The sequence below is a fragment of the Larimichthys crocea genome, chromosome XXII (assembly GCF_000972845.2).
Source record: "Larimichthys crocea isolate SSNF chromosome XXII, L_crocea_2.0, whole genome shotgun sequence".
NCBI classification, from domain to species: Eukaryota; Metazoa; Chordata; class Actinopteri; family Sciaenidae; genus Larimichthys; species Larimichthys crocea.
In genome coordinates this window covers 18,715,696-18,743,545 of record NC_040032.1, presented here as the reverse complement: position 1 = coordinate 18,743,545, position 27,850 = coordinate 18,715,696, and the positions used below count along the sequence as shown (strand labels likewise).

Below are 27,850 nucleotides of genomic sequence, written 5' to 3'. Positions count from 1 at the left end.
TGAGTTAAAACATGTCTGTGTGACCTTTCGTTGGAGCTTTCTTGTTGAAAAAGGTTAAATAAAGCAGCGTGTGGAGGATGAGACCAAACATTTCGGTAGGTGACGCTGTTAATCTTTTTTTTTTTCAGCTACACGAGAAGAAGATGCAGGATGATGGCTCCTGACAGCAGGGACGGAGGCGCTTCATGCGCTTGTAAAGGCATCCGGCGGTGTCTCGTATGTGAACAGCTGAAAGGAAAGGAACAGTCGGAGGCGAATGAAATAAAGGTAAACATATCTGGCTGAAATATGTATTTAAACATTGTTTTGGGAGCGGGAAACGGGAATAGCTGCGGCTAGCTCCACTCACAAATAGCTATGGATGCCCTCATAGGACATTAATCTGCCAAAAAGTTACTGAAGTAGCCTTTTGAACAGTATTTTGTCGTTATTACGACATAATACTAAATATATATGTTGTTTATTATCGTTATAACATGATGTCTGTATCCTGTACACTTGCCTCTGCTTGACTGTGTGATATTTCACTTGCTGGCCATGTCATGGCACCTGGATGTCACAAACTGTCATGACAAATCACAATATCAGCACTGCCACCCCACCTTTAAAGTAGAGTAGACCTAAAATGATTATTTTGTTTTGGTCCGTGTAGACCGTGCATCATTTCCTCTACGATCCAGAGACCAGGCTTGCCGCTTGCAAAGATGCCACGGCTGCATCCTTCCTCTTTCCTGGTGTCTTCCTGTGGGAAAACTTCATATCAGAAGAGGAGGAGGAAGAGCTGATAAGCTCAATGGACCAGGATGTGTGGACTGAGTCCCAGTCTGGTCGAAGGAAACAGGTTATGTGGAACACGTGTTGCTTTGTTTGCCCTCAGTTAACTTTGTATTTGGTCTTCCAGGGTCATGGCACACGTCACATAGTATAACAATGAGATTGTTCATAGGACAGTAAGCTGTAAAACTGTGTTGTACTGGCGTTGGGAAGTTGTGCTCATAATTTGTACATTTGTTTTGCGCACAACTCACAAGATTCAACTTAATTTTATTAAACTGTGCTCACCAGTGTCAAAAATCTGTCTTCTTACACCAGAAACTACATTTTTGGCATGTGCTGCAGCAAAATGCAGCATCTGTGATGAAACTCACAGGCCTCTGGCTAAATCTAAATGACCTCGGTGAGATTTTTAACAATACGTGCATTGCATAAAGTTTGCCAGGTTGTCATTGGTAATGTATGCATGGTGTCTAAAGGGACCTCTGCTGATAGTATGGACAGAGATGGACTAGATCATTTTTGATATGCAGTAACTAACATTACTAACTATGTACCATAAAAATCTAAATTATTGGACAATATTACACAGCTTTGCCGAAATACTTAATAGTTCATAATCAAAAATAAATGTAAAACATCAAAATTCTCTCCAGCTTATTCGTAGTTTGCCACAATGTCTATACTTTTTATTTATTATTTACGGTCATTATAATTTCGTGATGTCAGTGACACTCCCTCCACATCATACGTGCCCAAACAAAGTATAGGAGTAAGTATTCAAGTAAACAGTTAGTGATAGTTACCCATGAATGTTATATTATTAGTAGTATTATTTGAAATAAATAAAGGTTTTTCTCATTATGTTTGCAGGATTTTGGCCCAAAAGTTAACTTCAAGAAAAAGAAAGTGCGTCTAGGTGGCTTTAGTGGACTCCCGGCTTTGAGCCAAAAACTAATGCTCCGGATGCAGCAAGAGCCAAGTCTAGCAGACTTTAAACCAGTAGAGCAGTGCAACCTCGATTACCATCCTCAGCGAGGCTCCGCCATCGATCCACACCTAGACGACTCCTGGCTGTGGGGGGAACGCCTGGTCACCATCAACATGTTGTCAGACACCACACTCACCATGTCCCTTGAACAGGGCCTGCCAGAGTTGGGACTAGCAGAGGAAATCCACACAGCTGTGCAGCTTCCTCGCAGATCTTTAGTAGTGCTATACGGCGAGGCGCGGCACAGATGGAAACATGCCATTCACAGGGAGGATGTGCACAGGCGTAGAGTTTGCAGCACCTACAGAGAGCTGTCTGCAGAGTTCCTACCCGGAGGTCAGCAGGCAGAGCTGGGAGCTCAGCTGTTGAACATTGCTTTGAGCTTCCAAGGAACTCCAATATAGTCCAATGTGATGATGCACAGGAATGTACTGTCAGAGGTCAGCATCCAGATTCCTTGGACATATCTTAGGGTTTTAAATTTTGGCTAAGAAGGCCTCACTTCTTGGCAGCATTTGGCATAGCCTATGAATTTAATATCCTTGGTACTTTTGTGATTTTGTCTTGAATCCATGGGCACTGAAATGGGGCCTCACCTTTCATAGTGTCTGTCAAAAACCTGTCCAAGGTCATTTAAGAGACTACAAGCTTTGTTTCGCCTTTGAATAATCAACAATGCTCCTGAGAACTCGAAGCACCGCTTAGTTCTGCACCTTGAATAGTTGAATGTAACTGTTTTTGCAAGTGATGACAGAAGCAGATGCAGCTTGATTAATTCAAATTCAAACACAAATCACGTAAAATGATAAAAAATGCAGTTATTACATGATTTTCAGACCTACTGTCCTTCACAAATGTGGTCGCTGTTGTTGTTATTAACATGAACGTTCAGGTAGTATAACATATATTGGTTTGTCCTTGAATATCGTAACTGTTTTATTTAATAGGGAACAGTTTCTAGCCAGAGGTATATTTGTCCAGTAGATATGGGCCAAGAAACACATGCAATGTATTTTAATAAGTAGATATGGGCCAAGAAACACATGCAATGTATTTTAATAAAAAATAAAAACACATTTGAACACACTTTGTATGTATTTACGTTCCCTGCAGTTGTGACTGAAGCTGGGGGGGGGGGTTCTCAGATTTCGTACGTCATCGTGGTTTTGCCTTTTGGTGTGGCTGATCAGCGGTAATGTGAATACACGGCCACACAGGAGCACTGCTGGCACCAGCTGGTCTGAGGTTGAGCTCCTCAGCCGCTGCAGTACACAGGAGCATCTTAGTAAAGAGGTGGCTGTCGATTGTAAAGGTCATCATCCTTACCATCCGTTATACACACCTTTTAAAAGACCATACTAGTGTTTTTGTTTTACGATTAAGCTCATTTACTACTTTTCAAGTCATGTTTTTAGCATTTTAGATCTCTTTAATGTGTTTCCTCTCAGGCTACAAACGCATTTCATTCACAGACAACCACATTCATACCTACCCGCCGGTAGCTGCCAATTTCTGTGGCCTCAAAGATGAACTAACTGGCATTCCTTGCAGGATAAACAAGGAAAATATGTACACTCTTTCCTACTTTTCACTGCAACTGTTGCACAACAATTTCCCTATAGAGAAATTAATAAGCTGCAAACTTATTTTATATAAACTAGTCTAAACAATAGACGAAAAGAAGGAATTAAATAGAGTTTTCAGCTCAAAAGCAGTAAATCTTTATCTTTTTATGTAGTCTTTAACCTACTTTTGACATAATACTCGACATTTATTTTGGCTTCCATTAATTTGCACGTCTGCATGTAGTCGTTGACCATACCTTTATTTTGAAGGCCTCAGCCGGACATCCTTGTTTACGCTAACCGCTGGCTTGCCGTTGGCTGGAGCTGCTGCACAACCTGTTTGTTGATCGCTCTGTGTGGCTGATTAACAGCCCGAGTTTATTATGAGCCGGGTTGGTTTCTCAGGGGGGTTTTAAACTCGCCGTCGCCGGGAAGAGATAGCTAGCTGTCTTGACAGCACGTACAGCAACACAACGAGTATGTCCTGAGCTTTTTATCCGGCGACGGAATTAAAACAGAAGAGGCTTTTTTTTTTTTTCAAATGTAGCTCGTTAGCTAGCTGCGTCGCTCACAGTGTACACACAGCCTTTTTTTTTTTTTTTTTTTTTTTTTCCAGCCTTTTTTTTTTTTTTTTGTTCTGCTCTTGAAACAGGCTCTGCATGGCAAATTAAGTCCGATAGAGCAACAACAAAAAAAGCGGTTGTTCTGTTGAAAAACGTGTCAGGAGTAATACCTGGTTGTCAACCTTCAGCCCCGGGGCTAACCCCCGGTCGCCGACCGAATTAATGGCCGGAAATCCGAGGAGGGGCGCCGGTCTCATCGGCTTGATGAAGGACGCCTTTCAGCCCCACCAGCAGCCTCCCCAGCCTCACCAACCTGCGGTGGTCGATAAGAAAATGGTGGAGAAATGCTGGAAACTCATGGATAAGGTACTGAGAGTGTTGCTTTTTTTTAAGAGAACTGAAAATTATTTTGAGTTTTGTGAGTTGTCACTTGTTCCACATCAGAAAATATCCTCTCCCACTTGCCTCATTTTTATTATAACAATGGGGTAAAAAAAACAACACAGTTTTGACATGATCTTCTTCCACCTGGACTTGTCTGTTAGTTAGACACACATATTTTGACATGACCTAGAGTGAAACTGGTTCTCGCCTTGAATAAATAAGAGTCCTACTAAACACCTAGGATTAAATGTAATCTTTAGAGATTCGTATAGAAGTTTTGGCACAGCATTGAGCTGTGTAGCTGCAACAGCACAGCTCCCTGGTGCATTATCTAATTGGGACACTTTACTTTGTAAATGAGGTCACATTGTAGGTAATATGTTGATCTTTTTTTTTTTTTGTCATGGACTTTGTGGAAACACTTAAAGGGCACACGGATGTCTTTATGATTGATATTAGATCAAAAGAGATGCGTGTGTGTTCATTGCTGTCACTTTCCAGTTTATCTTTTGGACAATCTTAACTGAGCTAGAGAGGAGATCACAAGAGACTCATTTAAGAGGGGCCTGTTTGAAGAAGCCAGTCAGATCTCAGATAAGACAGAGTACGACCCTTTTTGGTGCAAAAAAGTGGCCGTGCTGCCTCATCTGCACCTGCATTAATGTGGTGTCTTCATGTCACACGGCACTGACTGATCCTTTTTTGTTTTAAAAACCTGCTTTTCACCTGGATCATACCCTCACAATCAGGACGGGGTGATAATACAGCGTTGGTGTTTTTACGGCCTTGCGATGGGAAAGTGTGTCTGTGTTTTTTACGTTAGATATACTTTATTCATCCCACCACGGGGAAATGTACTTGTTACGGCAGCAAGAAAAGTGTAGCAAACACTACAGAATTAGAAAAAAAGTAGAAAAGGCAAAAACAAAAAAACACAATAAAGAGACAGAAATCAAACAGACAGGAAATATCTATAACCTACACAATAAACACGAAAAACAATCAACCTTCAAAAACAGAAAAGTACTGAGGATAAAAGTGACATGATATATAAAAAAAGAGTATTGTAATGTAAAGTTACCATGTGTTTTTGTTGCGTCCAACATCAGGTTTCCAACATTTTTTCAAATGGTTGTATGTTGACTAGAGCCTGACGGATACTGGATTTTTGTTTTTAGTTTTATATAATTGCAAGTAACTATACATATAAAAAAAAACACACAGAAAGAATATAAGCAATAGATTTAAATTACACCCTGGATTTTTTTCTGCGCTCCCAACTTCCTTTATTCAGACATGCAGTTTACAATATTTTTATCAAGTGTCATGTTGTAAAGAACGACACACACGGTATGTTGCTTTCGCAGTTTAACACCTAACGTACGTTTCAGTGGAAATCAACACTCACTCTTCCTGTTTTTGCTGCAAAAGCTAAAAGAAAAATGCCCCTAAATTCTTAAATGGGAAACCGTCACAGTCAGTTGAACTAAACTAGTAAGCGTGAAAGCTCCTTATTAAGTCTTTGTTGGGCCACTAAAGCCTCATTAACTTTAGATACACTTTGAAATGTATTTTTGCACAGAAGACGACTGTGGTGCTTTTGGAAGTTATCTTACGGGCCTATCCTGAAATATCATCTTTCGCCTTTTTGTGTTTCCCATTCAGGTGGTGCGTTTGTGCCAGAACCCTAAGGTGGCATTGAAGAACAGCCCACCCTACATCCTGGACCTGTTGCCAGATACTTACCAACACCTACGCACCATTCTGTCCCGATACGAGGGCAAAATAGAAATCCTTGGGGAGAATGAATATTTCCGTGTGGTCATGGAGAACTTGACCAACAAGACAAAGCAGACCATGAGCCTTTTTAAGGAGGCCAAGGAGAGGATGTATGAGGAGAACTCCCAGCCCAGGTAGGTTTATATCCTGATGAAATGTCATTGATCCTCATGGGAGAAATAGTCTGTTGCAGCAAGACGCAGCAGCATGGGAAAAAAAAGAGTTGTGGATCAGGCAAAGTGCTTGGGTAACTGACAGATGTTACAAAGATCAGGCTTATCATTGTTTGAGTTGGCTCCACATCCAGATCATGAGTGTATTAAACTGCCTAATTGGCAGTACGGCTGCTGACTGAAACCTCTTTGTTATAAGCAGTATGGTCTCAAAGTTAATTCACTATGGATTACATGGCTTTACAGTGCAGGGTTGTGCTTAGTATTGGTTGATCTAAGTGAAGTGAAGTGAAAACCCTTTGTACATATCCATATCTGTATTATTTACAGAGTAGAGGCAAACCAAACTAAAAACAAACCTGTATGTAAAGTCATTCAAAGTAGGTCCTGCATCCGTTTTCGCCAGTGTTACTGTCTTCATTACAGAATTTAGAAACATTTCAAAGTAACTCATTTACATTGAAGTGGTTTTGAACAGCTGCTGTTATATTTCCTCAACATTGAGTTGGTAGTGACCTGTTGACATATATAACATAACGTAATTAACCTCTGTAACAGATATCTACATATGAGTGCAGAATCAGTTAGCAATGAACTAGAGTTTGGTATTTTAAGTGTTCTGGTTTTCCTTTGTCGTCCGAGTAGTGTTGACCAATCACGTTTGAGCATGCTTTGGTTGCATGCAGGTAAACAGAGCAAAAGAGGAGGAACGTGTTTGCCAAAATGCTATCTCGTCTTCCGATGACAGCATAGCTTTTTAAAAATGTGTAACGATCCGTTCATAGACATCATCTGACAGTTTCAACTCCATCTCATGCCCCAAGTTAGTCAGACTGTAAACAATGAAAGGCGCGTGGAAGAGGAAGTCTTGGCCCGGATATCTGTTATCCTTTATCCGTACAACCACTGACTGCACCAGAAGCCCTGAAACATTGGTCATCGCCCTCAGAGGCTAAATGATCCGCTCATCTTTTTTGAGGTTCCTAAGAAGTTTGTCTACACTCTATTTTTACACTTTTCGTCAGTGTAACGGAATGCAACTCATGAGTACCTTTTGGTAAAAGTAGACCAGCCATGTGATCTGAAGTCAAATTTGTTGAATTAATGAAGGCATGATGAAACTGTCGCAATCACATCCACTTCCTCTGTTTCTCAGAAAACTCTTACTAAGCAAAAGTCCCTTCCTCTGACACACTGATTTTTATCAAGCATTTCCTCTTAAAGACTCTTCATCAACAACTATTGTGACGGTCGATCACCAGCGAAGTACTCAACCATTCACTATGTCGCATTTATAATCAGACATCTGGGTTAAAGCTGTCATTGTAAAGACGATGTGTTTAAAAGCCTATAAAGCCTATTCTGCCATGTTTTCTCTTCTGTATGCTTATGAGTTTAATAAGAATATAGTTTTTTCTTTAAAAAAAAATATTATGTAGTAAACAAGGCAAACGATATTTTTAGATTTTAGGTTCTTTACTTTGATGACAACTTTGCACACTCTTGGCATTCTCTCAGTCAGCTTCACAAGGTCGTCACCTGGAAAGCTTCTCCGACAGTCTTGAAGGACTTCTCATATTTGCTGAGCATTTGTTTCCTTCACTGTGTGGTCCAACTTATCCCAAACTATCTCAACTGGGTTTAGGTCAGGTCATTGTAGGGGCCGTGTTATCTTATGCAGCACCCCATCACTCTTCTTCTTGGTCTTTTAGCTCTGACATAGCCTGGAGGTGTGTTTGGGGTCATTGCCCTCTTCAAAAACAAATGATGTTGTCACTAAGCGCAAACCAGATGGGATGGCATGTCGCTGCATAATGCGTGCCTTTTTAAATTTTTAATAAATCACCAACAGTGTTGCCACCAAAGCATCTGCACACCATCACACCCTCTCCCTCATGCTTTAAAGTGGGAACCACACATGCAGAAGCCATCCATTCATCATCTCTGTGTCTCACAAAGACAGAGCAATTGAAACAAAAATCTCAGATTTGGTCTCATCATACCAAAGCACCGATTTCTACTGGTCTAATGTCCATTTCTTGTGTTTCTAAGTTGAGATGTGTCTGTTACTTGTACTCGAAAGCATTTATGTGAGCTGTAAACGAGGGTGTTTCTCATGATAGCCAGTTTGATTCCAACATTGAAGATTTTTGCGTCCGCAAAGCTCTTGAAATTCTCCGGATTGACTGACCTTCATGTTTTAAAGTATTAATGGACTGTCATTTCTCTTTACTTAGTTGAGTGTTTCTTGCCATAATATGCATTACTATAGTGGTGGAATAAGACCATTTACTGTTTTTTCTGTTCTTTTCGGAACAACACAACTGATGGTCTCAAATGCATTAAGTAAGCTAGAAGTTCCTCTAATTATCTTTAGACAAGGCACACCTGTTAAATGAAAACCATTCCAGGTGACTACCTCGTGAATCTGCTTGAGAGAATGCCAAGAGTGTGCAAAGCTGTTATCAAAACAAAATGTGGTTACTTTAAAGAATCAAAAATTCAGTTTACCACATAATTATATACGTGTCGTTTCATATTTGATCTCTTCAGTGTTGATCTACAAGGTAGAAAGTCATAAAATACTGAAGAAACATTGAATCAGAAGATGTTTGACTGGTACTGTACATGTTATTTAAACCCCTGTGATCTTTCTGGACAAATATCAGAACTTGATGATAAACTGATAATAAAACTGATAGTATCCTTACTAACTTGTCTTTTTCTGTCCCTCTCCCTCTCCTCTTACTCAGGCGAAACCTTACCAAGCTGTCTCTGATCTTCAGTCACATGCTAGCAGAGCTAAAAGCCATCTTCCCCAATGGCTTATTTCAGGGCGACAACTTTAGGATCACCAAAGCTGATGCTGCTGAATTTTGGAGACGGTCATTTGGAGACAAGTGGGTTTTTGTTTATCAAATATTGAACATGTGAAAAGAGGAACTTGGAATTATGTAAATTCAGGCGTTGGCTTCCACACTAAACTTGCAAATTGTACTTTCATGATTAGAACTCGTTTTGCAAGTATTTTTTTTCTCGTTTCCCTCTGTTTCAGCCTTCCATTAACTTGATTCTGTTGCCACAGTTTTTTGAGATGGTGAGAGAGTATGTTTATTCAAAGTCTGTAACTGTGGCCCCCTCCCACCCATGTGCTGTAGGACCATAGTGCCATGGAGGACATTTCGTCAGGCCCTCCATGAGTTTCACCCCATCAGCTTGGGCTTGGAGGCCATGGCTCTCAAGTCCACCATCGACCTCACCTGCAACGACTACATCTCTGTCTTTGAGTTTGACATCTTCACCAGGCTTTTCCAGGTGAGGCACAATAACAACAAAGTGTCCTGGGGATCACCCAGTATCCACAGATCCATGGAGTAATTCAATAAAACAAAGTCTAAAGTCTGAACTCTGAATCACATTCCAGCCAAAGGCAATTATATTTAGTGGCTTTTAGTCATGAGTGAGTTTAGAGAATCAAACATTATGCTGGGTGGAGTAGAAAAACATTTGCAATTTCAGCTGAGTGCAAAGCTGGCATGTTTCGGCTTTGGCCTCCACTTTTGTTGCGAGTCCAGCTGAAATCTCTGCTCTGAACATGGAGAAGTAGATGAGATGGACTCCACATAGAAACAGAATTACGGCTTTCTAAACTTTAAGTTTGTGGGCTGCTGTACTTAAGAAATGCGGCCTCTCCTTGATTGTGTGATCACATTAACAGATGATATGCAAAGTTTCAACAGTGTCAGCTTTACATACAGTAATACGTGCGAGTTAAAGCTTTGAGTTCACCAAGAATTAAGGAAGCACATGGCGCCCACAATTTTGGAAAATGGATCGGTTTTGCTTGAGAACTTAGAGGATCCGCACATAAAAACACTGCACAAAAACAGTGGTCAGAAACTGCTTATGTATCCTATACATAAACATACATTTTTGCTTGTCTGTGTGTGCGGTGTGTAGCCGTGGTCATCTCTTTTAAGGAACTGGAACAGTCTGGCAGTCACACACCCTGGTTACATGGCCTTCCTAACCTACGACGAGGTCAAGGCTCGACTGCACAGGTTCATCCACAAACCTGGCAGGTGAGACACAGATGAGCTGTACATCTTTTAAACACTTTTTCAAAAACATTTTTGCATCTTCACACTGTGCGGAGCAGGAGGAACTGCAGAAATAAAAATTTTTGCTTTGCTCATGATTTTTTAAGAATGAAGTAATAGGTCAAGAGTCAGCTTCCCAACTGCACTTGTCATATTTTTTTCAACTGAACACTGCTGGTGTGTATCGTTGGTTGAAACTGTTGTCTTCCTCTCAGCTACATCTTCAGACTGAGCTGCACTCGGCTGGGCCAGTGGGCTATCGGCTACGTGACAGCTGACGGGAACATCCTGCAGACCATCCCCCATAACAAACCACTCTTCCAAGCTCTCATTGATGGATACAGAGAGGGATTGTGAGTCTCACTACAACAGTGTCAATGCACCAGTTTATACATTTTAGGCTACATTATGTTATAGATTATACACGCATCTAGGAATGGCTAAAAAAAACAAAGTTCACTGGTACAGAATATTTCCATTGAACATGTCAGCATATATCTCTTTTAATCATCAAAACTTTTTTTCTTGTAGGTATGCATCTTGTTGCAGCATGCAAAGAGTATCTTTAAAAGTATCAGACATTCCTCCACGGTGGACCTCAAAGCCGCCTGTACCAAGTTGCTTGGTGGAGGACAGCTTATACTGAGAATAGTTAGAATTGATTTAGATGACAAAAAATGTCAACAAATTTAGAGAAACTCTTGCAGCATAATCCTCCTCTTTGCCTTTTAATACACATCTCTCTTCACATCATCATGTTGTCATCACTTCACCAATAAATTCCTAAATACTTTGTGAGTGTTTAAAACAGCCATCGGACGTGAGAGGACGTATTGTTTAAAATGCACGTCGCCGTTCGGCTGAGGCAGGGATTCTTGATCTTAAGGCTGCTGTCATCAGTATTTGTTTGTGCATGTCTGTTTACATGTGCGGCGGTTCTCCAGCTATCTGTTCCCAGATGGTCGTGCACAGAACCCAGACTTAACAGGGCTGTGTGAACCTTCTCCACAGGACCACATCAAAGTTACTCAGGTTTGTTTCTCATCTGTAAACCAGTCCGTCCCATTCTTGTGCAGTATCCGCACTTGTAAAAGGTGCTGCCTAACATGCTTGTTATGCCACAATATATAGACTGCTTGAAATGGATGCACATTAAACAAAATTGCACTGAATTGATGAGCGTGTAGCTTCAATATAACCAACCTGTGTCCTCTTCTGTTACCCCTGTAGGAGCAGTATGAGCTGTACTGTGAGATGGGCTCAACGTTCCAGCTTTGTAAGATCTGTGCAGAGAACGACAAGGACGTGAAGATCGAGCCTTGCAGACACCTGATGTGCACCTCCTGTCTGACTGCGTGGCAGGTGAGGCTGTCTACACACTATAAAGTTTTTATTACGTTGGTTTCCAGCAGCTTAGTAAATCCTGACAGTCAGACGGGAAGTACAAATATTTCAGATTTTGAGCCATGACAAAGACTTGAACAGACTAAGTTTTGTTTTTTGCATAGCAGTGCTCGATAAGCTGTGATCCCTATTGGCTGCATAGGAGGGGAGTCAGCCGTCAAACAGGCAACGCCAAACACTACACAGTATCTAATATCACTATCAATTTCCAGCCTGGATTAAATTGACACTTTCCGGGCATATTTAGTTTTCAAGACGAAGAAGAGCGAAAGAAGAGGTAGAGCCTGTGACGAGTCAGAGAGGGAGAGACAGTGGTGTCAAAAAGTTCAACAATTTCTAATTCTGAGCAACTGAATTATAACTTGATGAACAAAACTGTGGCCAAACTATAAATTATGAGGTTAATTTGAACTTAAACGTTGGCTTTTTAGGCATAAAATGCTATTTTCCGCTATTCACATATCACATTGATTTTATTACGAATGCTGCTGTACTGCAGGTTTAACAAAACAAAAATCATTTGGCATCGGCTGATCAGACTCGTCTGCAACTGAATTGATGGCAAAAAACATAAATGAGGCATCGCTCTTTGATGTTAGAGCAAACTTCCACTTTGTTTGTTGTCTGGACAAATTCACTGCAGGTGTTCTGGTATCAATACTGCTTTCTCTCTTCACCCTTTTATAAACTTTTGAGGTCTTTTAATCGATCTCAGTTTAGCTTCTGCGCTGTTTTTTGTTTTTTTAATCACTTTAGTTGCTTCAGCTTTTCCATCTGACGTGCATTGGTAGTTTGCAAGTTCCCTTTATTCTTCCCTCTGAGCTTGTTGGACAGATGCCCTGTAATTTGTGTTTGAGCAAACGTTAAGTGTCCCATACTGTATATGACGAAGGCCTCAGATTTGACACTTTCCTTCCTGTTTTTGTACATCAGGAATCTGAGGGTCAAGGCTGCCCATTTTGTCGCTGTGAGATTAAAGGCACAGAGCCCATCGTAGTGGACCCCTTCCACCCGAAGGCCAGCGGTTCTTCCTTTGCTGGTTTCCAGGGGTCCAGTAGAGCAGAAGCTGCCGCCAATGATGAGGATGAGGATGATCGCCTGGAGGACCAGCACCTTGTCATGAGCAGGCTGGCCTGCACCAAGGTAAGAGTACCACATGAACTCCATAGACACTTACCTGATCCAATTTAGTCGTCACTGCTCATTCAGTGTAATGTCATTGCTTTGTGCTATGCAGCATCGCTAAATTTCCATGTGTGTTTATGTGTGCAGGTAGAGCGCCCGCCATCTCCGGTGTCTCAACTGCCCCCGGTACCCCCAAGACTGGACCTCCTGCAGCAGAGACCCTCCAGCTCCCACAGTGCACAGGGTCAAGGAGCCACACCCAAGGTATGTGTGTCTATTTGTGTGAGCGTGAGTTTCTCACCCCGTTTGTGGATTAGGACAAAACAATATGTGCATTCCCACAGGTACATTTCAGGAGTTATTGGTCATTGTAAGTGTTCCTTCTCCAAAATTGCTGTAAAAACAAAAAACAAAAACACCTTTCCTAATGAAATTTCTACAGAAGAGCTGGAGGACATAATCTACAGTCTTCATTCAGTGCAAAAAGTATACTCATATTTCCTGCTAACCAGTAAGATATCACATGTTCATTTAAATAACTATTTGCATATAAAACAAGTACACATTAATGTGGAAGTCAAGTTCCTGTAAACCATGCCTAAATCTTGGTATTTACAATAGTTATTTATGTGTATGTAACAAAGCTCTTGATCCAGGTCCTAATCAGTACAGAGCTGCATGGATGTGTGTATGCGTGTCTTCACATTTCATCCACTCCTGCCTTGACCCCAGATTGCAGCCACACATAGAGACAAGCCTCTACCTCTGCCTCCGGCCCTGAGAGAGCTGCCCCCTCCTCCCCCTCCCGAACGCCCCTCCCTGGTCGGTTCAGACTCCAGACTCCAGAGGAGACCTCTGCCCTCCACTCCTGACCAGCCCGCCTGGGCTTCCAACTACATGGTCCCACGCCCGGTAACCAAGGCCCTGTCAGCCCTGTCCTCCACCCCTCAGAGCAACGGAACCAGTGGCGAGGGAAGCAAACCCCAGGCAGCTACTAATGCTGTCTACTGCCTGGCTGCAAGGTACTGAGCTCAGAAAACTCAGAGAACTGAAGAAGAAAAAAATACTATAAATGGATGAATTTAAGTTATGTTGTCTCAACACAGAGGTAAATTTGCTTTTCTGCTTGCTTTACTGTATTTCCTCAAATATAAGTTGGGGCCTTTTTAATTACCTCAACTGCAGAAAGTAGCAGGCCTTAATTTGAAGTAGGCTACATTTCTTTTTAAGTCCCTCTGTTTGTTAAATTTATTCGGTCATACTTTTTTACAGAGCCTCCTTTTGTTTTCTGATCTGTTCCCAACATTTTTGTTACATTATACTGTTAGGAAAAACCCACCACTTCCTATTTCCATTTTAAATTAAAAGTCCTGTAGCATTCAAGTTGATGGAATTCCTTCATAGCTTAGCAAGGCTTTTATTGTGAAATATTTGCAGGACTGCATCCTGTAAAATTCAGTGACTTGCTCTGTTGTATTGCACTATTTTAAATGTAGCTTCTGCCGTCTTGTGACACTTGTACTTCATTACAAAACACATTCTGGTGATGAAATGTGCATTACGCTTAATTAGCATTCACATTATATAATTGTGAGTTTAGCATTTATTTGAGTTTGTTTGAGGAAACATGCCAAGTAATGTTCATTTAACTGTGCATCAGTTAAATGGTGTTAATGTTGTCGCACTTTTCTGGGCAGACAGCTTCTAAATCTGACAGGTGCCAATTTAAGTGATGCCCAGTGGCAAAGCGTGGGAATAATACAGTATGTGAGGAAGTAATCCGAGCCACATCATAATGTGTGTGGTGTACCCTGGTGGTTATTGCAAGCAAATTTACCCTGTTTGGATTTTAGGTACCTTTACACGATGATAAAGTACAGTAGCAATACATCAACCTAAAAAATATGTTTGTAAACTGAAAACTCATCTTTGATTTATTTAGTTAAGGCTGGGGAATATAGCTTAAATCTTTGAGAGTCGCTAAGTTTCAGATTTTCTCACTGCATGTGTATTCCACACTCAAATTTTATTATAGCTGTAAAACTGCACGGTTTTACCTGATTTATAAACCACAAATGGACAAAGTCCAACCATGCTTTGTGTTTTCTATATATGGTCAGAGCTCTGCCAGCGCCACTGGTGTCAAGTGGGGAGAAGCCATCGTCTGACTGTGAGGAGAATGAGTACATGAGTCCCACCTCTCTGCCAGCCTCTGGTGCCCCATGGGTTATAACAGGCTCCTTGGTGCCCCCACCACCTGTCCAGGCAAACCACCACAATGACATCAGGTAAACAAGTGACGAGCGCTCATGCAACTGCTCCCCGAAGGCTTTCATCATCCTGTAATTATCATGAAGTGTTTATTTCAAATCAAATCAAATTTTATGTGTATAGCCCAAAGTCATTTGCCCTGGAGGGCTTTACAATCTGTACAGGGAGTGACACCCTCTGTCCTTAGACCCTCGGTTCAAGTAAGGAAAAACAGGGAAAAATGTGGAAGAAACCTGAGGAAGAGCCACACAGGAGGGATCCCTCTCCCAGGACGGACAGACGTGCAATAGATGCCATGTGTACAGAACAAATCAACAGAGACAGATTGTACAATTACAATGACTGACAAAATGACAATGAATTACAATGAATGATAAAATGATTACAGTAGCAGTGGAGCCTGTGATAGAGATAGAGAGACACAGATGCACAGCAGCAGCAAATCATTAACTAACTATAAATTGTAATGGAGATATGCTGGCAATAATGACAATATTGCTGCCATAATGGCAATATTATAAGTAACAATATATGTAGTAGGCGTTGTGCAGGACCACAGAGAGAGAGAGATGCATCTTCAACCAATACCGTGCCTGACTAGGCATAACCCTGAAAGAGAGTCTAGTCCTATAGCAGCATAACTAAGGGATGACCTGAGCCAGCCCTAGCTATAAGCTCTATCAAAAAGGAAAGTCTTAAGTCTGCTCTTAAAAGTATTGACCGACTGTGTCTGCCTCCTGAACCGAGGAGCTGAAAACTCTGGCTCCCAATGTACTTTTAGAAAGAGCACAGTGTTCTAGAGGGGTAGTAAGGTACTATGAGCTCTTTTAGAGATGATGGTGCCTGACCATGAAGAGCTTTGTATGTAAGGAGAGGAATTTTAAATTCTTTTCTAGATTTAACAGGTAGCCAGTGCAAGGAAGCCAAAATGGAAGAGATGTGATCTCTGATCTTGATTTCTGTCAGAACACGTGCAGCAGCATTCTGAATTAGCTGCAAAGTGTCTCAGTGTAGAAATGGCTGCTTGGACCAAAAAAAAAAGGTGAACATGAGGCTAAAAGTGTTTTATCTATTGCATGAATATACCTAACATAAAACTGTCCAAGCCATTTTATTTCCATGGTTCTCTTCCCACCCTGCTCTGCCAATCATGATCAGTCAAGTAGATGTGTCAGTGTATCACAACAAAGAATGCAACAAACCCAACATCATTATTTTACTATGCATGTATCAGAACAGCCAATACTTTCAAAAGAAGAACAACGAGGAACCCTTGTTCTCATTAGTATTTGGGGAGAGGGGGCCACAGGAGGGAGCTCGAGTCTGAGATTAGAAACCAAAATGTGTCCAATCCATCCTTCTAACCATTTTCACATAGCAGTAGTACTCTGCAGGACCTGTAAACGGACTTTAGTGTGTTAAATCACCTTGCATTTGCCAAATGGCACATCAAAATCATGCAGTTGGTTTCTTTAGAGTGAAAATTCAGATCAGTTCATGGAGCTAGAATCTTGAAAAGGGGAAAGTTTACTAATCTGATTTATTACTTCTCTGTAAAAAGGTTGACTTGTCAGGTTCCTGTAATGAAAGAGAATCTTTTAAACAGTTCATTTAAATCTCACTAGAGATATTTAGACTATGTTAGACATTTTGAAGGATTCACTGACCACTGACTGTTAGAAATACAGTAATCAGTAAACAGCTGCAATAATTTATCTGGAGAAGTTATTTTTTTCCACCAGGGGGCTCTAGATCCTTAGGTTTGTTTCTCCATGGGTGTGCCTGTTCCAGAACCTGCAAACAACTCCTATAACCTCCTTGGTTAAACACTTTTAATGAGATGAAGCAAATGCAATGTGTGCCAAGAGGGCAGCAAAGTTACTCAGCTTGTTGTTCAAATGAAATGATGACGGAGTCATTAAAGAATCTCCACAACAAAGGAAGAATGAATGATAAAAACACTGAGCTCTATGTTATGTGATTTATTATAGACTTGTGATGAGCACCTTTCAATTCAAACTTTTTATTTAATTTATTTTGGTACTCTGTGTTAATATCATGTGCAACTAGAGTATGCGGGACTTTTTTAATTTAAAAAGACAAGTTTCAGGTATGTAGAACAATATTTTGACTTTATTTATAGTGGATTAGATGTCATGTAAAGATGACACCTAATAACACTCCTAATTATTGTTCTTTCTCTCTTTATTTGTCCGAGCAGTGAGTTGGGAGACAGTGATTCTGAGGACCCCCAAGTCTACGAGTCCATGTGTAACATCCAGGCCCAGGCTGGTTCCTCTGAGCCGGCACAGGCCTCTGACCTAGGTAACATTCACACTTCATTATCACTGTCCTAAGAAAATAAATGGACATTTTTCTCTTTTACTCACTAATTCTGGTCCTATTATTCTTGTACCACCCGCACTAAACCTGTAATACAAGAACTAAAATACATAAATTCACTATATATTGTATTGTATCGCATATGTGGGGACGTTGTGCAGGTGTTTCATTCATTGTTTTTCTCCTCACTATGTGAACTGTGTGAAATGTGCGTTCACTATAGGTAGGCATCACTGTGATGTTTGTTTTTCAGACCACCCTCAACACTCAGCTGCCGTTTCCCAGGACATGAAAGAGGAGACCAATGAGGAGGATGTTTACGAGTATGACTGTCCCAGACCAGTCGTCCCTCCCGCCCCCACCAGAAGAACCCTGTCAGATATGGGCGGTCCCTCAGCTGCCTTCAGCACTCTCAGCATAGACAGTGCAGTCGAAGCCAGTATGTATTTTAACAAGTGTATCTGCTGCCTGACGGTAAAATGACACAGGCTTCTAAAACATGTTTTTTTTTTTTTCTAAATCTAAGACCTCCCTCAGATTGTCACTGTTTCTGTGTATTTTCAGGTATGTTCGCAGCAGGTGTCGACCCCGAACGTCCCCCTAAACCTCTCCCACGGCGAGCCAACTCAGACAGACGGCCTCGGCCTGTAAACCGTGAATTTTCGACTCCATTGCCAGACCTCCCTGGTCCCTCCTCCTCTTCCTCTGCCTCCCCCCCTCCTCCTCCTCCTCCTCCTCCTGCTGCAGGCCCAGGAAACCTTGCTCTAAACGGGGAGATTGAATGCCTGATGTCCCAAGGCTACTCCATCCAGGACATCCAGAAAGCCCTGATGATCGCCCAGAACAACCTGGAGACGGCCAAGAACATCCTGCGCGAGTTTGTCTCCATCCCCTCCACGGCACACATCGCCACATAGTCACTCCAGGCACGCCCATCCTCTCTGTCCCATGTCTTGTCTTTCCACTCTGTGCCATTACCATGGATAGCATTTACCAAGCACTTTCCTGCAGGGCCACAAGCACTTGCCAAAAGGCTTTACACTGAGCTGCGTTCACGTCCTATCGGAAGATGCAGACAAAAAGATGACCATCATCTGCAAGTTCTACTCATTGAAATATCATCCAAAGTCATTTGTAACAAACTTGCGTGTAATGGTTTTATAGATTGTCTCGGACTACCAACGTAAAGTGGTTGAAAATGCCTCAAAATCTCTTGTTTACTCGTAATCGCCACTTGGAGATTGAAGGTTTCGGCCCAGAAGGAGCAGAAAGCTTCCCCAGAATAGACGTACCCATGGGTTGGTTCAAACCTTTGGTCCAGTTTGGTTTTAGGAGCAGCTCGGTACGGGCAGACAAGTCCGATATGACCTGAACGCAGCATACATGGAGAGTCCAAGCCTTTTAGATGTGAGCTCTCCGTAGCCGAGCTTTGACCCTGTTGTACTTTGCTGAGGTCCACTCGTGTTGTGGCAGTGTTTCCCCTCAGTCAGAGTACTTTTTTTTTTTTTCTCTCATTAAGCTAAGTGTTGAAGCTACAGTGACTTTTGATCAGTAGAGGGAACCTGCGGATCGGTGTCCCGCTGCTGGCAGCCGTTCAAGTTTGACGCTTTACAGGCTTCTTGGCGAATCGTGGCGTACGAATATGTAGCGACACAAGTTTGGTTGGAAAATTAGTGATTAACTCCGTGGTGTGTGTGTGGTGTGCGCTCATGCTGATGAATGTGAATGTTCAGTCGCAGTGCAGTATCGAAGGGCTTCATGTCGTACGCGTCACTGTGGCTCGCTCCGTTTCGATGGTATTTGACAAGTCGGCTCCATATTTCCTCTCAGCTGCCGGTTCTATAATGAAATAACAAGTTTAATGTTTAAGTGCTCTCATAAGGTGTCGTGTTGTGTGTAGTACTAACAATGGCTGAATTTTCAGAAGTTTATTTTCTCGTTTTTTAACTCCATGATTGCCTGCCACCATTTCAGGTGGTCGAACACTGAAGGCTGGTGTATTTACTCAAAAGCTTCTCTTCTAGATTCTTACTAAAAAAAAAAAAAGCTTACGGATTTTAACATGTGCTGTTGATGTGATTCAGCTCAGCATCACATTTGTACCCAGAACAGCTTCAGGTGGTTCAGGAGAGATCAGATGGATGGGATTTACATTGAGCTGGAAAAAACTGAAGGTTGTCACGTGGACTCAGGTACTCAGTAATAAGCCAGGGTTGAATGTAATGAATGAAAAGATGCTAAAGGACACAATTATGATGATACAACGTCGCAAACACTCCTCTAAGGATTTTCTTTTTTATTGTTACATACAAACACATATATTTAATATTTCAAAGTCAGTTTTTAAAAGCCCATTCAGTTTCAAACTCTCGAAATGTCTAATACTGTCGTACTGCCACATATCACAGTCCTGGATGGTTATCTCTTGACATTTTGGTCACTCTGCACTTCATAAAATGTTTTCAGCATTGGTTAAATGTTCTTTTAAGTGAAAATATTCCACATTTCATTGATCCAGCTTCTCCATTGGATAAAAGTAGCTATTTAAAGACCTCAGCTTGGGCTTTAAGAAGTTGCAATGTGCATTTTACACAATTTTCAGACATTTTGAGACAAAATGTTGAATTGGAAAGGGATGAAAATAATCTTGCAGCCCTATAAAATATATAAATTACATGATTTTTTATCATTCATATTGCTGAAATATACAGTAGTTGTAATATCTCAACAATACAGTATACAAAGATCCGTGTTTCCACAGGATAAATTGTAATAACTTTTTTATCACTAAATATCTACAGATTAAAGCTCCACTTAAATTTCAACACTAATTATCAAATGTTAGCACGCTTACTCGCCCTGCTATGATGGTGAGCATGAACATTACACCTGTGAAACATTAGGGCTGTCATTGCAAGCATGCTAACACATTTAGCTCAAAGCGCTATAGATTTTTTTTTAAAGTTACCAAGGAGATTTCTTCTTCAGCCTTCATGTAAATAATGTTCTGAACTGAGTGACTGAAATGTCAAGAGTTGGAGTCGTGCTGTGATAAGTAGCAGGCCTGTCCTGGATTGAGTCCTTGATACAAAGTCATCAGCTCGACTTCATTCAGATCCATTCTCCAACGAAATGTTCAAATTAACGCAAAAATCGAGACGGATTCGACTCAACAGTCCTCACTCAGGTTTTTGGATTTCTTTGCAGTGGACCAATAATGAGCAGCTGTCTCTCTTACTCTTACTGTATGCCATCCTATCAGTGGCATTTTGATGTTGTATCTACACAAGAGTGTGCGTTTCCACACACTCATGGGCTCACTTCAAGCAAAGATAAAAAGATGTCTGACTCATCAAAGCAGGGAGTCTGATCTTAGTGCAGAATACAAATCCATTAGAAGAGAAGCTCTGTCACTCTAACATGGCTGTTCCATATTAATGCACACATTTAGGAACACTGCCAGAAACAAGACAGGACTGGACAGAGCATCTTATTTTCATTTTAATATACAAGCAGGTTAATATGTCTGAAGCGTCCCCTTATAGATCCTCATCAGATCGTCACCTTTGATTCTTGCAGTAACATGTTAATGTGCCTTCTGTCCATCACTACCCGCACATGCCAGCAGACACATAAAACTCCACGTTTACTGCTTAAATGCAACAGAAATCTACACGCTTTTTACTGAATTTGTCTCAAATGTTCACCTTCATAAACAGAATATCACATCAAAAAATGGATAATAAGAGTCCAGTCAATAATAGATTTTCTTAGCCCGTTAAATAAATACAATTGTCATGGATATTTCTGATAAGATCCCATAAATTTGGTCCGTAAAGATTTGTGACCAAGATATGTACGGAACAATTTCCAAAATAAACCTATTGGAGCTCCCTGGTGGACAAATTATGCATTAGCGTTAAATTATACCTGCAGTTATGAGACACTAATTTTAATACTTACCGTTTCAATGAATGCAATGTACGACCATATTTTGACATTTCTATACTGCAAATTCCTGTTACTTAAGTATACATTGATCTGAGGAGTAGGTGGCTCAATCCCCAAAGTATCTGTACCGGTAACAGAGTTTTGTTTTGTATCGATCCTATTGATGATAGGATCGATGTATCAACTTAGACATCCTGGGATGCATGAACACTCCACTTACTGCTGCAATATTTGCATCTATTTATCTTGCGTTTAAACGTGCACATGATTTAAAATCATGAAGAGAATTCTTTGGTGGTAATTCAGATATATTTAGAGATAGCCTACTAATAAAGCACTCACTTCATAAATCATGACCTATTTCTCTCTCTTACATTAAAGCACATTAACAATAAAAAATGTATTTATCTATACTAATATTGGTCATCTTGACCCTCGTATTGCTTTATATTTGATCAAAACCAGATACAGTGGCATTGCCCACCTCTCTAACTGGTATATTTGTGATAATACAGATTTTTAATTTGACATATTTTTCTTCTGGAGTTAGGTTTGAAATATGTCTACATGTCTGTGGAATCCGTTCAGGGCTCTTTCTTTTATGCTCTCGAAGTATTGCCTAATGTGATGAAAGTAACAAACATACTGTACACTGAAGTAAACCATGCTGGAATTGTCCTCGTGTAGGTTGATCACGACCCTGCTGACGAGGCGGAGGTTGCTGAATCTGCTGTGGTTCCGTAGAAATCCTGCAGCTTTAATTGCCCCTTACCAAAAGTGTTTTAAACGAGCACGGTGCCCCGCGTCGCCCCCTTCAGCTCGCGTTGATTTACAGAGAATGTGTCCCTCGGCTTTGTGCTCAGTCAAACGTTTGAACGCTCAAACGGGGACTTAACTCTTGACCATGAAAGTGTCGCTGTGTGAGGATACACTCGAGGCTGACAGTCATTGTTGAATCACTGCCAGAGACTCCGCCGTCTCACACACAAACACTTTCCCTCACTGCTAAGCTCAGCTGGTGTGTTGGTCCACTGGTTAATATGTGTGGTGTAATCATGGTTACTAGCCTTTTCAACAAGAACTTGCCTACTAAAAAAATAAGTTGTCATTGCTTTGTTGTCGCTTGTGTAAATATGATTTTATTTATTGTCTTTTTAATATCCTCAGCATTTTGTTTTGTTGCCATGTTTTCATGCCTAAGCCATTAAGATTTTTAATTAAACAGTATTTTCTTTAACATCTGATCTGCGTGGTTTGTCCGTAATGACTTTAAGCTGCTGTACATCTTTTAGAGAGAAAGGGAACTCCTACTTGTCTGAACAAAACGACACTTGGCAACAGTTTGTCTGCAAAAGATCAATATTTAAGTTATTTAATATTAATTTCAGTCAATGAACAGTAGTTATCAGTGATTAAAGCAGAGGGAAATATGTATTTTCTCTGGTACCTCTTGACTTTGGATAAAACATTGTCACATATTGTGACAATAAAGTTGTCATCACTGTCAAACGTTTATAACAACAGATATGATTGAATATGATTCCTGGCCTACACGATTCAAGTATAGCTTTAACTTTATACATTCAGAAGTTATTTTTGGCCAGCCATGTGATGAACTGGCAACTTGTCCAGGCTGTACCGCACCTCTCGCCTAATGTCAGCCAGGATAGGTTTCAGCCCCCCCGTGACCCTCGATAAGAGTAAGTGGTTCTAGAAAATGGATGGATACGTTCTTTATTTATTTTATTTTTTTGTGTCATCAAATTAAAAAAAAAACTACAGCATCATGTCCATCCATATTACTGTGAATCATCTGTAATCAGTGAAGTCTGCACCACAAGCAGACACTTGAAGTCCACTTGACCCCCCCTTTGTGGACTTCATGAATTATGGGTTTGGACAGCACTTAGCACTCACACTTCCTGGGAACAAACCACAAGGGCCAGAGTCAGCCAAAGTCGTCAGCAGTCAGCGGTTTAGCTGCACTGTGGGTAATGTAGGCACCAGGTTTTGACGATGAGGGAGAATGTATGGAATAAAGATATCTCTCCCTATATATATATATTTTTTTTTTACTTTTATCTTAAGACCAAGTGCAAGAGTGCAAAGCTAAATCATTGCAGTAATCTTGAGTGGAGTAAACTCTTATGTTAACCAAAGTCTCAGAAAAAACACTGGTGTCAAATCCATGCACATAGTTTTGGTTTGGTTGACCACATTTCAGCAGCAGTTCTCTCTTTCAGAAACCGCTCTAGTTACTCTGGATAATCCACAGAATACTTTTTATTCTAAGAAAAACTTGTTTCATAACAAGCATGAGTACCAAAAAAAAACAAAAAACTACTGACTTCAGCATCCCCAGTGTTCCTATCAGAACAAAGCACAGTGATAGTACTGTACTCCTTTATCTCAGTATTGCCTCACCTGGATTTGTACGCTTTGCACTAAGTAACGAGGGAATAGCTGATTTGTTTTGCAGCGAGAAGAGAGGGCCGCTCTGAGATGCTTCAATTTGTTGCAGATGTGAGCTGTGTTTTCTTGTCCTTCCTCCTCCCAAACTCCAGCTAGAAATCTGAGCAACTGTTTGAGTCATTTCCAGCTCGCGCTGACAGCGGTTTGGAGGCAGCGCTCCTTCCTGTCTCCTCACTGTGGGACTGTGCAGCGCTAACCGAAAGCACACAGAACCCAGCCGCTGTTCTGGTTCACATTGAGCCCTGTGGGCAAAAAGAAAAGCCCAAAAGTGATCACATTCCCGGTGCTCTTTTCATACCTCTGCAGAAAATAATGATAGAAAAACAGTCTCTCTTGAAATGAAACATTTTTTATTTGGCATTATTTTCTTGCAAAAAATATAAAAAGAAACGCAAGCCTCAAAGAATCACATGTACAGTACTTAATTTACACACATTTAGAAAAAAAAAGAGCATAATTGCAATGTTCAAACTTGTTTTCACACTTGTGAAGAATCCAGAACAATAAACGCAAACTTATTTTAAGTTCTAAACTGAAAAGACGGGTGCGGATTTATGGATCAAACATCTGCACGCTGGACACGGTTGGTGTTATGGCTTTGTGCAGAATTTTCTAAACCATAATGACAGCATCGCACCGTACACGAGGACACTTCTTGCCTGAGGACGTCCTGTACCTGGATATTTCTACAACTTTTAACACCTCAACTCAGTGGAGGAAAAAAAACAAAAAAAAAAACAAAGAAAGCTGAAAACGTATCACTACTTTGTTAATGTTGCAAGTCATCTGGGCAATGTAGCGCTCACAGCAACAAAACGTGTCTTCACCATAAACCTAAACAGTGAACAATCAGTACATCGTATTCACAACACGGGCTCTTAAAGGAGTGTTCCAGTGCTGCTGCATGTTTCAGCTCATTTACTCTGAGTCAGAAATACTCATCAGCTGCTCATTCAGATGAAACATCAAATCCTAAAACAATGACACTGATCTGAAGGTTTTTCAAGATGCTTTTTTAAGATTTTTAACCCAATTTCCCCAAGACAGTGTCCAGAAATGAAATCTCTTTTGTGTAAAAAAAGAAATAAACACTTTTGTTCTTTTGTGTTTTTGCTCAATCGATATTTTCAGACACAACAAAGAGAGCAACGTGTTTGTCATTTTTCATTCTGCATCTTATAATTAATGCAGGGGATGGAATATTTTGTTGATCCACATGAAACGAGTCTTTAGGCATTCTTGGTAAACAACTCTCTGCGTTTTTACAAAGACAGATCAAAGTCATGGATTTCTCAGATGTCTGGCTCGGTCATGTGGATGTACTGATAACACGACAAACTGTGGAGAGCTGTAGACACGTTAAATGTATGTCTACCTTCTACAGCCGTTGCTTTACATTCGTGTCACATGTTTTGAAAAAGGAAAACACCTTGAAACTTGCTGGAGTTCAGTAATCCATCACAGAGAGGAACATCCACATCTGCTTATTGTTGTTAGAGAGTCATGATAGTTTCATGTTAATGCAGAGCAGACTTGAAATAACCAACCAAATACTGTCTGTGTTCCCTCTGATGGATTATCTAAGTAAAGCAAGTTTGAAGCAAACTCACAGCTGCCTGGATGGTAAAAAGAAAATGTTTAGCAGTATGTGATATCTGAAGTAAACACGTTAAACATGCACGCTGCAGCACTGGAACACTTCGGGCCCAACTAGCTCTCAGTGGAAACGAAGAAAACACACAGAGCAAACCGAAAAAACGAAAAAAACAAATTCAGTGTATGATGCATTCTCAAAACAGGCACAGCAGATCACTAAACTTTGACCTTTTTCTCCTTCAGTAACAGTCCAAGGCCACCACTAGCAGGTCTGTACACTACATGTATTTACAAACAGTACAAGGGCTTGACAGCAGTTTGCAAAAGAAAGGCTGCCAGTGTGTGTGTGTGTGATCGACACTGGTTTGATCGGGATCATTGCTGTTCTGATTATCCTGCGTTTCGAGCTTCAGTGTCTCCTGCTGGTCTAAGAGGAAACGCCTCAGTGTTCAACAATTTTTTTGGTAAATCACAACATCGGTTTGTAGAAATATTGAAGCAAACACGCTGACAAGCCTTCTCTCAGTGTGACTGTGAACCAACAGTAAAGGGCTGCCTCGGAGGAACAGCTAGCGTTTGGTCTCTTGACATCATATCCTGTCCTGAAACTCGCCTGGACGCATGAACACGGATCAACATGCACATGACCCAGACGCTACCATGAAATGAAAATCTGAGTGCCAAAATATCTTAAATAACAAAATATATATAATATATATACACTTTCATAAAAATAAAAAAAAAGGAAAAAAGGTGATGATGCACACGAGACACCATCAGACACACACCGAACAACAGCCGACAGCTGAACACAGTTTGAGGAAAATGGTACAAAACAAATGAACGAACTGAATGTTGAGGAAGCAAACATTCATTCAAAAGAAAATACACACAGCACATCCATACTCGTGTGTGTGTGTGTGTGTGTGTGTGTGTGTGTGTGTGTGTGTGTGTGTGTGTGTGTGTGTGTGTGTGTGGATGCGGTTGTGTGGTGCTGTGTAAATCTGCAGAGAAACAAAGCACGATGAGGGAATGTCCGGACTGTGAGGCGGTGTTACTCTGCAGGACTCAGATCAGTCAGCACGTCTTCTGCCTCCTCTGCTCCAACACACTCACTCACACACACACACACACACACACACACACATACACACACACGCAGACTGCTGGCTTCATGTGTCCTGCCTCCCTCTGCACAACACCGTCACTGCTGCGACATCGTGGGACTTTACTGGAGGGACAGAGGAGGACATCAGTGTAAACACCAGCTTCATATCTGCATGTACACACACGGGACACCATAAACAAATACAGATACTACACATGACAAATGAACAGCAATTTGAAGACTGGGGTCTTATTTTTTTGTAGTTTTGGCGAGGGATGGGTAACCGGCTTGTCCAATTTGTTGCAAGACAGTGACATCAAATTCGTGCTGTTTCCAGCACTTGCAAAAAGGAGTGGATCATGATGGAGAGAAAGGAACGGCCTGACACGTGGCTTCATTTCAAGTGCTGAAACACTACCTTCTTCCCTCATAGCTGTGCCTCGGGTCAGCCAACAGTTGGGGTAGTAAAATGATGTCCGGTATAGCTGACTGTTATTCATATTAGTTCTTATGGGGAGTTTACTTTAACATGCAAAGCTATGATAAGGGACTGTTGGTCCGTTTGGGAGGACCTCCTTGTCAGGATTACAACTGAACTTCTGTTGAACTCATAATCAAGGAGGAAGCTCCACAATCATGCCAAGGTCAGGGCAAGAACCGTACAACCCTGTGTTACTTTCTCTTTGTCAGACTCTGAACCACCCTGAGTGAGGACTCTGACCTTGCAGCTGAAACACTTCCAAACTTGTTATTTTTTGAGATGAGAAATAAAAACATCGCTGGGAACTGGAAATGCAGCAAAAAATGGGGCACTAAACATGAGCAGCAAGACAATCAGACATGCTGTCAACAAACCTCCAGGGGAGTGATGAAGTCATTATCCATCCATCACAGTGTTGACTGATGTGCTGCTTCATATTTGACCTACTGCAAATAACCAGAGTATTCCTGGGAAAGTTTTCCTGTGCACTAAGACAGTATTCAGAGTAGCCAACTGTCACCGTTTTGGCACAAGTGTATGGCTTAAACTTGTCCATTAACATCACAGTGTGCACAACAGACACAATTCTGTGGCTTTAGTTGACAGATGTACACGCACAGAGCACCTTTCATACATACATGTTCAATTTCCTCGCTTTGCTCTACTATTTTGTAACTATTACAGATTAAAAAGTCAATAAAACACACTTTTTGATGCACTGACTCTCTGGAGTCTGTAATGGGTATGATTAATAAATGTGTTTACCAAAT

The 27,850-nt window shown here is 41.1% G+C and overlaps 3 protein-coding genes across 5 annotated transcripts in view; 2 read left to right on the top strand and 1 right to left on the bottom strand.

Moving 5' to 3' along the window:
• Positions 1–79: 79 nt before the first annotated feature.
• On the top strand, positions 80–2,786 carry alkbh4 (alkB homolog 4, lysine demthylase). Its single transcript, XM_010733567.3, has 3 exons — positions 80–267; positions 653–841; positions 1,648–2,786. The coding sequence occupies exons 1-3, from the start codon at positions 151–153 to the stop codon at positions 2,167–2,169; spliced, it is 828 nt and encodes a 275-aa protein (XP_010731869.3). The 5' UTR covers positions 80–150; the 3' UTR covers positions 2,170–2,786.
• Positions 2,787–3,949: 1,163 nt separating this feature from the next.
• Positions 3,950–22,660, top strand: LOC104921108 (E3 ubiquitin-protein ligase CBL). Its single transcript, XM_010733558.3, has 15 exons — positions 3,950–4,259; positions 5,943–6,190; positions 8,983–9,129; positions 9,388–9,544; positions 10,190–10,311; positions 10,545–10,682; positions 11,274–11,361; positions 11,560–11,691; positions 12,667–12,876; positions 13,006–13,122; positions 13,591–13,880; positions 14,979–15,146; positions 17,351–17,454; positions 17,726–17,911; positions 18,037–22,660. The coding sequence occupies exons 1-15, from the start codon at positions 4,116–4,118 to the stop codon at positions 18,387–18,389; spliced, it is 2,604 nt and encodes an 867-aa protein (XP_010731860.2). The 5' UTR covers positions 3,950–4,115; the 3' UTR covers positions 18,390–22,660.
• A 1,568-nt stretch (positions 22,661–24,228) lies between these two features.
• The window catches only part of mcama (melanoma cell adhesion molecule a), a 44,953-nt gene continuing 41,331 nt past the window's right edge, over positions 24,229–27,850 (bottom strand). For all 3 annotated transcript variants that reach the window (XM_019274781.2, XM_019274784.2, XM_019274782.2), the window contains exon 16: positions 24,229–26,722. In XM_019274781.2, the coding sequence (XP_019130326.1) occupies positions 26,720–26,722 (3 nt within the window). In that variant the 3' untranslated portion in view covers positions 24,229–26,719. The remainder of the gene's footprint in view (positions 26,723–27,850) is intronic.